Source organism: Mus caroli, unplaced genomic scaffold (assembly GCF_978045245.1).
Source record: "Mus caroli unplaced genomic scaffold, Mus_caroli_1 scaffold_9, whole genome shotgun sequence".
In the NCBI taxonomy this organism is placed as follows: domain Eukaryota; kingdom Metazoa; phylum Chordata; class Mammalia; order Rodentia; family Muridae; genus Mus; species Mus caroli.
The window spans coordinates 39825263-39836909 of NW_028227264.1; the positions used below are offsets into that span (position 1 = coordinate 39825263).

The following is an 11647-nucleotide window of genomic DNA, read 5'->3' on the forward strand; positions in this document are numbered from 1 at the left end:
AAAGCTCAGCGGTCTCAGAGCCTCCGGGCTAAAACGCACCCCGCAGCGCGCTACCGGGGGTCACGTGACACCTCGCGGCCCGCCTCCCAGGCGGTGCAGGTGGACGCCTCTCGCTACGTCACGTGGGCAGTTCCATCCTTGCCAGGGCGGGGGGGTGAGATCTTCCGTGGTGCAGATGTGAGGAAAGCTCCATTGTGTCGCGCGTGGTCCTCCCAGGACAAGAAGGACGGCTTGCAACGCACGGACGGCTTGCGACGCACGGACTGCTGCCCTAGAGGTCTCCGCGGCCGCTTCTCCCCCTCCGGCCGGCTTCCTAGTGGTCTCGCCCGCCCCGCCCCGCCCCGCCGGGCTGCTCACGTGACCGGCGCGCGCTCCCGCGGGGCGGGCTTCTCGGGGGCGGCGCCGCAGGGACGCAGTGCTAGACGGAGCCTGCTTTGCCGCAGCTTTTCTCCTGGACGCCTGGGCTGAGGACACGATGTCGGGCTCCTCCCGCCGACTGCTCTGGGCCGCCACCTGCCTCGCCGTGCTCTGCGTCTCGGCCGCGCAGCACAACATCACCACCCTGGCTCCCAACGTGACCGAGGCGCCGACCACGACCAGCAAAGTGGTCCCGACGACGCTCATGCCCACCGTGCTGCCAGGTGGGCGCCCCGCCGCACGCGCCGAGCCGGTGGGGACTCGCGCAACATGGCCGCCCGGCCGGAGGACGGCGGCCCGACGGGGTGGGGGGCGAAGGCGACAGGCGAGCTAGGCCGCGAGCGTTGCCCTCAGAGGCGCCATCCCCCAAGCGCCTGGTAACTAACTCCGCGCCGCAGCTCGGGACGGCGACGTGGCTTGCTTCCGCGGTGGCAGTTAGGAGTAATTGGGCGAGGCGACGCGGTCGGCGGGGTGCGCAAACTTTGGGCTCGTGGGACAGACTCTTGTCCTCCCCCTCGAGGCTTCTCCGGAAGTTTCTAATGAAGGAGCTCGGGATAGGTGGGGGACATTTAGAGATGAATTGGGTGTCCCTTTGCCCCCTCCCACCAGCGAGCCTCCTGTAACTTCACGTTGACTTAGCTGAGCGGTGTTGGCTGTATCTGAGATTTGAGTGGTAAGGGAAGAACGAGGCTTGTGGCGGATGATGAGAAGTGAAACCTAGGGACATAGAAAAGAGCAAGATGTGATCTTCCGGGGGCCTGTGTTTTAAGGCTGTGGAGTTAGGTTGAAATTCAGTCTGTCCGTTTTTCTGAAGTCCGATCAAGGAACACGCCTTTTGTTCAACTCTAGGGTTCGTTAAGGCTTGTACAAATTGGCATAGGCTGTGACAACGCAAATGAGACAGAAGATAAATTTGAAGTAATGAGGTGAAAACACGACGTGCTTTAAGTTGGTTATTGCTCTTAATCTAGTAACTGCGCTTCTCAACCTAAAGATTGACTTGTCCTAGTGCCTTCTCTAGGGTTTTGTTTTGTTTTTTTAATATGAATAAAACTAAGTAGTACCCGATTTTTTTTTGTTAGAAGGATGCTAGGGTAACAAATATTTTTAAATGAACAAAGTAAATTACAGAACAGTTCTGGGAATCTCTATCACGGTTAAAATGATAAAGTAAAATATTGTTTGACTCCTACCTACTTGACAATTTCCTCCCAGGCTTGTAATGTGTGGGTTCTTCATATTGTTTTAAGAGAGACCTGGAAATACCAAGTTAATTGCCTTGTATAATTGAAATGCCCACAGAGGAGATAACTTGTGTTTTCTGGCAATTACGGGGTTAGCTGCAGCATTCCGAAGGCTGCATCCATTATCAGGCTACACTGTTGTAAACAGCGTGTCTTAAGAACGAGTGCTTTATGAATGGTTCTTCGTGTCCTGCTTGCAGTAAATCCGCGTTGGGATCCAGGGCTTCAGCAAAGGAGAATGGTGCAGGCGACTAGTTTCTAGAAAAGAAAGGAACTTAGCTCCATTCTGGCCTGCTAAATTCTAATTTCTGGATTGTTTGGTTTAGTGTTTCTCAACTTTCCTAATGTTGCCATCTCTTAATACAGTTCCTCGTGTTGTGGAAGCCCCAACCATACAGTTGTTTTGTTGCCACTTTGTAACTAATTGTGTTGCTTGTTTTGAATCCTAATGTAAATATGATAGGCAGATGGTCTTAGCAGGCCCCTGTGAAAGGGCGGTTCCACTCACCCACACCCCCAGAGGGGTCAGGACCCACAGGTTTGGATTGCTGTCGGGCACATGTATGACAGTGGCCCCTTTAGGAGCATTTCCAGGTTGTAGAGAAGACTGTGGAAGTCGAATCACCGATGAAGACAAAATCTCTTGAGATTGGCTTGTTTCTGTTAGAGTTGAATTTTTTCAAGCTTACTCGATTTATTAGAACTTCTTTCTCTGGTGTTTGGAGGCAGTGGCTTCTCTGTGTTGATGTTCTAGTGTTTACTGTTTTATCTTGAGAGTCCATGAATGTATCTTCAGTCTTGTAAAGGATTGGCTGACAGTCGCTTCCTAGTACTGTATATGCCCACTAGCTGTGGAACCCACTCTGTCTGGATCTCAGAGATCTTCTGCTACTCCCTCTGAAGTGCTGGGATTACACTACCCCAGGATTAAATAATTGTTTAATATTCGTGTGTATGTACATGTATGTGAACACACTTCTGCCCCAGCATGCAAATGGAGGTCAGAAGACAACATTGGTTTTCTCCTTCCACCTTGTGCGTCTGGGGGATTGAACTCAGGTCGTCAATATTAATTTGCTGGACCATGCTTGAAATGTCTTATACCAGTTTATTAAGTTTGACTATTTTGAGGAATTATTAATTTTTAAAACTATATCTAATGCTTACTGTTGAAAATAGATGTAGAGCAAACTAATGAAATGTCAATTCATTGATTTCATAATTTCCCCCCAGAAACCTGTGCGAGCTTCAACAGCTGTGTTTCCTGTGTTAATGCCACCGTTACTAATAATATTACCTGCTTTTGGTTACATTGCCAAGAAGGTAAGGAACTTTGGTCACAAGCTCTATTTTATATTCTTGAATATTTGAATGTTCTGTAGAATATTTAAGGTCGTGTGAAGTATTTATTTTCTGAATTCAGGACTTCCATAGTTTCTTAACCTTTTCCTTGGAAATCTCTCCCCTCCCGCTTTGACTTCATAAACCCGACTGTTGAGATTCAGTAGCGTTTAAAGGAAGAGAGATTTCAGATCCTCAGGAGGAGTACAGTTCCTTTGGAAACGGAGTCATTTGTTTTGGGAGATAAATTGTAGACCTTGTGGAGAGCTGTTGACTGCTTAGCTGTGAAGGGGCAATCAGAAGGGAGAGGTGCTTTCTGTGCTTTGTGAGTCAAGTTCAGTAGCTTAGCAATATTTGAAGGCTGTGAGCTAGATAGAAGTCTGTTGAAATACAAGATTTCTCTTAGAATTTAATATAACATAGATTACTGTTTCCCTTAAGGTAAGGTACTTGCCGCTTTCTCTATCTGAAAAGCAGTCTATTAGAGATTTGTTAGGATTGGCTCTGGCTTCCCTGGAGGCATAGAAATCATAGTTTTGGGTTTGTTTGTTTGTTTCAATAAAAACAAGAGTCCCGTGTTAAGTTCGTTTACTCTGTGAATATTGGAAGTAGCACATAGAGTTCAGAACACTCATTAGACTATTGGTTGGGAGTTAGCTTTTTCATGGTACAAGTGTGTTAAGCTATGCAGTGGGCTTCAGGGTGTGCTCTCTCCTGCTCATGTGCAATACGTAGGAACTTCAGGGACTGCTTCTGCGGACCCTCTCCCTACTACCTCTGTTGAAACAGTTGGACCACATCCCCCTTGTAGATTTTAGCTGGTTAGTCTTCAGTATATTCAAGTGACTTTTCAATTTGTCTCTAAGACTTTGGGAAATGAATAACAGTTTTTTATTATTTTTTAGTCTTTAAAAAAAAAAACAAAAGTCCTACTATGCACTAAAGCGGTTTCAGCTTGAGACCTTGAGATCCTGGTGAATCCCTTCCAGAGTGCTAGGGTCGTGGTCGCAGAAGTATACCAGCCGAATTGGGCTTGTTTTGTTTGTTTGTTTGTTTGTTTTTGTTTTGTTTTGTTTTATCGTGTGTTGGATCGTAGAAGCAAAGCCACAGGTGTAGTGTAAGTGAATAATTGCTCTCTGTCTCTCTTTTTCATAGCAAATAAGACCTATTGTGCAAATGAACCGTTAAGTAATTGTTCCCAGGTGAACCGCACTGACTCCTGTTCTGGTAAGTTTTCGCTTGAGCTGCTTGGGAACGTGGCTGCATGGGTGGGTACAGTCTTTACTGCCCTCGCTGTTAACATGTAGACACCAGTGGCCTGTTCCTGGTGATAAAAAGGATGGTAGTTTAATTCCTGGTTTCATGATGCAGCTGTAAGTCTTTTCATTTCCTGCTTTGTTTTGTTGAATTGACTAATGTTGGGTTCCTCCCTTTTAAGTGTTACAGCTAAGTAAACTTCTGTCTTTTGTATTTGAGGAACTCTGGCTTTTACTCTTTACCCTGAAAAATCCTAATTGAAACAACTGGTCCTTGTCCCTTCATGTCCACCCTCGTGTTGTTCATTCTTGCCTTGAATCATCTGTGTCACTGTGAACTCCAGAGCCTCCTGCCTCTACTTCCCGAGGACGGGATTAGGAGTAGCCATGACCACATGAGTTGTTTCTTCTGATGTTGCTATAAGTTATGGGGAAATCAAACAAGGGACTCAGTCTTGCTGTCATTTCTCAAAAATGGCTTAAACCTTCCCTGTCTAAAGTGGGTATTCATGTTCCAATCATTACATTGATGTTTTTCCCCCCTGCCCAAAAGAAGGGAAAGAAAACATAAGGCCTGTATCCATCTTGTAGATCTTTGTTAGAAGCTGTGTGTGGCTAATTAGCTGTGAGAATGCCTAGAAATGTCTTGTGGGGAAGTGAGATGCCACAAAAAGTGATGATTTCGTTTCTAAGGAAGGAAACGGATGCTGGGTATGGGTAGCTGGCTCATCCGAGAGTGATGGCTATGTTGTAAAACAAGTTGTAGTCTGAGAGTGGGAACTGTTGTTACAGCTTACTTCACACACCTCACTGTGTCTTTCTTTTTCAGGAGGTCCTCCTCCCACTCCAGTGCCAACCAATTCTACAGGTAATGCTAGATGATCTCTTCCTTGTTCTTTGTGGATTCTTAAAGACCTGTTGATAGCCTACTAGCTAAGAGATGTTATTTATTCGTGGGCCACAATAGCAGTGTAAATGTGTATCCTTTGTGATGGTGCATATAATAACTCTTGGAAATATTTTGGTTTTAGTGACTCTGAACAGGTTTACTTCGTACGTTTAGCCCTTGAACTGCCTTATGTGGCTGCTTTATAACCCAGTTCCCATTACTAAACAGGATGCCAGAATGTTTTTAGAAATGACTTATCTTGAGTCTTTTTACATATATAACTGAGCATGTGTACTTTGTATAAAAATGGATAAGAGTTAGGAATGGATAGTGAAAACCAAATATCAAATCTATAGGATTTTCCCCCATAACATCACATAAAACTAATATCTTAAGATTGAAAAGAAGTTAATAACATTTAATTTTTAAAATTAAACTACAAAAGGAAATAAAAGTGTTAAAATGATCATACCTTCTAATGTAGCAATTGTGTCATTACTTCCTTTAGGAGGCAGGTGGTCCTTGGGGTTCAGGGTGTGTGTGTGTGTGTACACAACTTGCCTTGTCCATTTAGTGTTTCTTGTATGTATGTGATTTCAGGACTGGCCAGTTAGTATTGGATAATTAGGGGGATCATCAAGGGGCTCTGTCCTAGGGAGAAGAGAGCTGAGATAGGCTGTGAGAGAATAGCTTTGGAGCCAGTTTTCCCCTTCCTTTGCATAGGTATAGAGATTGAACCCTGTCAGCAGGTTTACACAGCAAGTGCTTTTAATGACTGGGCTATCACATCTTTCTCATTAAAAGTTTTACCACAGTCCAATGAGAATTAGCCTACTAGGGTCCTGTTAACTTTGGAGTGCCAGCAATGCCTTTTGGGGAGTTCTGCATACTCTAGTAACATTTGTCCTAAAGCCTAATGTTGGTTTATAATTACTGTTGAAGAACAGAACTTTGTTTTATATTAGAACTCGGGGGCTGGTAAGATGGCTTGGAAGATAAAAGCATTTGCCACCAAGTCTGATGACCTGAGTTTAATCTCTGAGACCCACATGACAGAAGGAACAAACCAGCTGCTAGTTGACTTACACACTTGTACCCCTGCCATCTGTTCACCCATCCGAAGATTCACAGACACAATAAACTGTAATTTTAAAAGTTTTCTATGCTTTTTGAAACAGTGTCTCACTGTATAGCCCTGGATGGTCTGGAACTTGTGTGCTGAGATTAAAGGCATACACCACTACACCTGGCAAATATTAATTTGTATAAACTTAATTTTTTTCTAGAACTGGTATAAGGATTTTTGAGTCTACATTTAGTAGTTGATGCTCGTAATCAAGTGCTTACTTCCAGAGGTCATTTCGTGTGTTTAGTTGGTACTTTTGCCTCATACAGAGTGGGAGAATGTATCATCCAAATTGGGCTAGCCTTGGGTGCTACTGCTAATCAATTAGTAAGGTTTTGTTGGAACCCAACTGTGCCTGCTTCTTTCCTTGTCCTTGACTGACTTTGCATTCCAAAGTGTAGCATCCTACTCTGTCCCTTAGCAAAGCATGGTACCTGCCTACAGTACACTCACTTGTCTATTTCAGTTGTGTACACTGACATAATTTGTCATAGAAGAATGAAACCTGTAATTCTCTCTCTAAATAGGCTTGTTCCTCTTTGTCTTCTTGCAGACTTTGTCTGTATCTTACATGTATATATAGAAAAGCAAGTTTATGCTGGCTGAATGTGTCAGAATATATGTAAGGACTTATATTGGATCATTAACTAAATTTGGCTTCTGCTCTCTAAAAATTAAAAACTACATGTAGGATAATTGTGAGGTTAGAAATTTAAGGTTCTTTTTGTTTTGTTTTGTTTTGTTTTTTGAGACAGGGTTTCTCTGTATAGTCCTGGTTGTCCTGGAACTCACTTTGTAGACCAGGCAGAAATTTAAAGTTCTTAAATACATTTTGTTTTCATTCCAGCTAAGCCCACAACTCGGCCTTCCTCTCCTACACCTACTCCCTCAGTTGTCACATCAGGTAATTTGGGCTATATAAACTACCAGGGATGCAGTGTGTTCCTTGAGCTGCCGCCAGGGTCCAGTTCTACTCTTGGATGTTCTGGACTGAAGCAGCTTCTAACATAGAACACCAAGGCAGTGTTTGGCTCCAGATGGTCGATGGGAGTCCTTTTCTGTTTGTTATGGCCTGGCCCTTTAGACTAAGGGTGTTTTCTCTAAAACCCTTCTATACTCAGATGCTAAATCTGACTTGTGACTACCAGTTATTCAGAAGGAGTTGGTACCATTAATAGATTTGGTGAAAGGAAAACTATTGTTTTTAATTAGACAAATCTGAAAAGCCAAGATTTGCATTCTATTTTTCTTAAGTTGTTCATTTTCTTAGACTTGCTTGGATCCAAGGACTCTTCTACCCTAAGTTGTGGCTTCCTGCTTGTGCTGCTTCACAGTTTCATAGAAGCCGCTGTTTTCACACTCACTCACTTTCTCACTCTCTCTCTCTCTCTCTCACACTCACACACACACACACACACACACACAGAGGATACAAAATACTTGCAGTGAATTTTTAAAACTATTTGTATTATTTATTTACATGTCCATGTGTGTATGTGCATGTGTCTGAGGTTAGGGACAGTCCCTAGAGCTGGAATTACAAGCAGTTATAAGCAGCCTGATGTGGGTGCTGGGAGTTGAGCTTGGGTCTTCTGCAAGAACAATATGTGCTCTTACAGACCAAGCCATCTGGCCAGTCCAAATATTGTCCTTGTTTGAAGTTCTTAGTGCCTAGAACTTCTGTGCTGGTTAAGCTCCACTCCTGGCTAATGTTAAAGTTGGCCAGCTTACCAAAACCTTCACAGCCTGCAGTTGATGATGATTCGGATCTAGTTTAACAGTGAAGTGTACTTTATTTAAATGGTGAACACAGTCATAGCCTTTTTGTTTCCTATTGAAACATATTACTCCCTTAATAACGTTAGTTTCCACTGTCTTCTGATTGATAAAACAATTAAACTGACATTACTTTTAGCTCCTTATGAGTTGTTTGTAGGAACTCTAGTTTTCAAAAATGTTTTCCTTATGGCTATATAATGCTTTCTCATGATGCAAAATAAACTAGCAGAATGCTATTGAATATATTTACAACTATGTTATTTTTTTTGAAATTATAGATTATTATTTTTGTTATTAACTTGAAAAACAGCAACTCGATTTTTAAATACCTTGTCTAGCTAGTAAAACCAAAAAGTTTTAACAAGCATTTATTTTTTAACAATTAACCAAAGTAGATTAACAAAATTATTGCATGTTTTAGAAGTGTTTGATAAGTTTTCAAGGGGACAGTTTATATGCCATAAAAGCTCTTACCTGTTTGAAATTTTGTAGCAGTGTTACCCACATCATGTCCTGGACAGAAGGATGGATGGCATTCTGCCTTAAGTGGAGACAAATTCTAGTTATGAAGACATGACTCAGGAAGACCTGGGGGGGTCTGGGAATTATAAATCCCATGATACTTACTGAGGATTCTTTGTTTATCATCACAGCAGGCACAGCAAATACCACTCTGACTCCAACCTCCCAGCCCGAGCGAAAGTCTACCTTTGATGCAGCCAGCTTCATTGGAGGAATCGTCCTTGTCTTGGGTGTGCAGGCTGTAATTTTCTTTCTCTATAAATTCTGCAAATCTAAAGAACGAAATTACCATACTCTGTAAACAGACCCATTAAATTAATGTGGACTGGCAGTTAACTTGTGTAACTCACTGAAACCAAAATATTGAAGAAGTCCCACATGGAAGACGCTGTTCCAGGATCTTTACCTTTCCAAAGGATGCATACAGGATATTTTGGAGCATCATCCTCGAAGAAAAGTCAGTTAAACCATTTTGTTCATCAGGAATATTTAAAATATTCTGCATGAATCCGTGTGGCTGTCGTCTTTGTTTACCATGGCTGCTGCTGTGGGGCTGTTCTTTCCTCTGACATGCCAAATGTAACTTCTGTAAGTGATGGAAAGTGCTGTGCTGTGCAGGCAGCTTCTGACTGCAGTTGAAATGTGGTCCCCTAGAATCCTAAAGGCTGTTATTCTCATCCTAATTCCAGGTGTAACTTGGTGGCCAGAATTGAGAAGAGTGCCAAATGACCACCCGTCAGGCAGGTTGAGGGCCATCACTTCAAACATAGATTAAATTTGTTTAGCACTAAACTATCCCTAGAGTAAAGTTTTATGCTTGACAGGTTGTATTTTATATATTAGAAATAAGATGCCACACAGGGCATTCCAGATTTAGATTAAAGAAAGGATACACAGACATTAATCTGCAACAGGTCTTGTTCATACTCATAAAGTGTACCGTATTAAGAAATCAGAACAGTGCCTTAAGACAGACTGAGACGTCGTGAAAAATGTGTTCACACTGTGGGAGGCAAAGCTTGGTCTGAGAATGTAACTGTTGGTGTGAGCAGCAGAAACCTGCTTATAGATAACATACTGTTAATATTTCATTAAAAGCATTGTTTTTTCTAGAGCTGAGAAATAGAAGCTAAAGAATAATTAGAGCTGAAAGGCTTCCTTATATCAAACCATCTAACATTTTTCTTAGGGCTGTTAACTAGACATAAAATTGATTTATCTTTCTCTCTGTACACAAAGTATCCAAATATTATACCTTAAGGATTCCTACCAGGTTTTCTTGAAAAGTGGCTTTTACATGAGGCAAGAAGGAAGTAGTTGTAGATAGAATCATTTTCTAGTTCTTTAAATGAGACAATCACTTTGTTTTCTAATAGATGTGACCTGTGTAACTTAAAAAATCTGAGGGTTTGAAAGAGGTTGCTCTAGATTTCCAATGATGATACCCTGGCTGAATAGGCTTTTCTCTTTCTTGGGCCTTTACTTCTTTTCTTCCTCCTTGGTTTCAGCTCCCGTGTGCTATCATAATCATGCAGACTTTTACTTCAGTTGCTTCTGAAAAGCACTAAGTTTTCAGTTTTGGAGTTACTTCTCCCTTGCCTCTGACGCACTGCACTCGTCTAGAGGCTGTAATTGGAAATAGGCTTTTGGTTTCCTGTGTCATTCAAGTTTTGGGGCTTTCATTTGGTTACAGAGTTCAGCGCTTGATTCCCAGGGTTTATATACGAAGCAGCAGCTTGATGTGGGTTGGTTCATAAAGTGAAACTAATGAAGTTTCTCTCTGTCATTTGCTGGTACAGCTAGTTTGTTTCACTTGCACATTTGTACATATATCTAATGTTTTCAAGTGCCTTACTTGTTTAAACTCTGACTTCAAAGGTTTTTGGGGAAAGATAGGTTTACCTCACAGTTATGTTTCCATTGTAATTTCTAGGTTCCTCACAAAAATCTATTTCAGTGCTGTAGCTGTTAGTTTTAAATGAGTGCTAAAGTTCTTTTAAAAGTACACAGAATTTCCATTCCTTACAAAGGTGGCAAAATTGGTTTGTCATTTACCTCCATGTGACTCCTTGCCCCATATAAATGTCAGCATATGTAGCAAGTTTTCTAAGAATGTAACTTAATTTGAAGCTCCTGAAATTTTGAGCACTGCTCTAACATTGTGTAGGAAGTTAGTGACACTTTGCAAGTCTCTACAAAAGCTCTTGCCACAGAATTCACAGCTGCCCTGACTCTTCACCATCTTTCTTTAGCAAGGTATTTTGAGCCATTAATGATTTTGGGTTTTTTAATCCAGAAGGTATATAAAAGCCTTTTCAGAGTTTTCATCTGATTTGTCCCGAGGATCTAGTTCTATCAAATACCTTATTTTACCTTTGCCATACTTGCTGCACAAGCAGACACTGCTGGACTTAGAAGTTTCTATTTGAGTTCCTTAAACTACAAAACTAATATGTATGTGTACCAAACTGATTTAAAATAAATGTTTATTAGTCTCTTGATCAAAAGTGTCATATTTTGATTATGAAACTAACATTGTGTTTGCCTTACCTGTCCATTTGAGGCTGGGTTGTCCATTGTTTCTTTTATTCCTGTAGACTGGGATATAGATGGGAACTAATGGCTGTGAATTAGTGGAGAACAGAACCATGGGAACGATGATGGTTGGGCTGATGGAAGGGGCACGCGTCTAGCTCATATTAACCAAGAGAGAGAGTGAGTGAGAGTGTGTCACAAGACTACTTTTGTGGAGCCTGTGGTTCTTTCAACTTTGTGGGTCCCAAGGATTGAACACAGGTTGTTGGACAAGTACCCTTTTCCACTGAGCCATCTTGCCAGCTACATCCTACCCTTTAGTTCAGAGTCCATATGGAGTAAAACTTTGCTTCCGATTAGCGTGTCATGTGCTGCTGGGAAGTCTGCTTCTGCTGGACAATGTGCAGGAACATCATCTATACTTGATAACTTGTTCACTGCTCCTCTGCAAGTCTGGATGAAAGGTTAGACTCACTGCTGTGCCTTAGAATTGAGGCCTCTTGTTCCCTGTTAGCCTTATCATTTGGCAATTACATAA

The 11647-nt window shown here is 42.1% G+C and overlaps 1 protein-coding gene across 1 annotated transcript; it reads left to right on the top strand.

Annotated features, from left to right (window-relative positions):
* Positions 1-373: 373 nt before the first annotated feature.
* Positions 374-11081, top strand: Cd164 (CD164 molecule). The gene is made up of 6 exons (XM_021174692.3): positions 374-641; positions 2895-2984; positions 4158-4229; positions 5088-5126; positions 7121-7177; positions 8706-11081. The coding sequence occupies exons 1-6, from the start codon at positions 476-478 to the stop codon at positions 8873-8875; spliced, it is 594 nt and encodes a 197-aa protein (XP_021030351.1). The 5' UTR covers positions 374-475; the 3' UTR covers positions 8876-11081.
* Positions 11082-11647: the final 566 nt, after the last annotated feature.

Bases quoted from the DNA above. Each gene is read 5' to 3' on its own strand.
- Cd164 (XM_021174692.3), top strand. From the start codon at position 476: ATGTCGGGCTCCTCCCGCCGACTGCTCTGGGCCGCCACCTGCCTCGCC. The intron at 2,985-4,157 runs GTAAGGAACTTT...TCTTTTTCATAG, and splicing joins TTGGTTACATTGCCAAGAAG to CAAATAAGACCTATTGTGCA. The intron at 4,230-5,087 runs GTAAGTTTTCGC...TTTCTTTTTCAG, and splicing joins CCGCACTGACTCCTGTTCTG to GAGGTCCTCCTCCCACTCCA.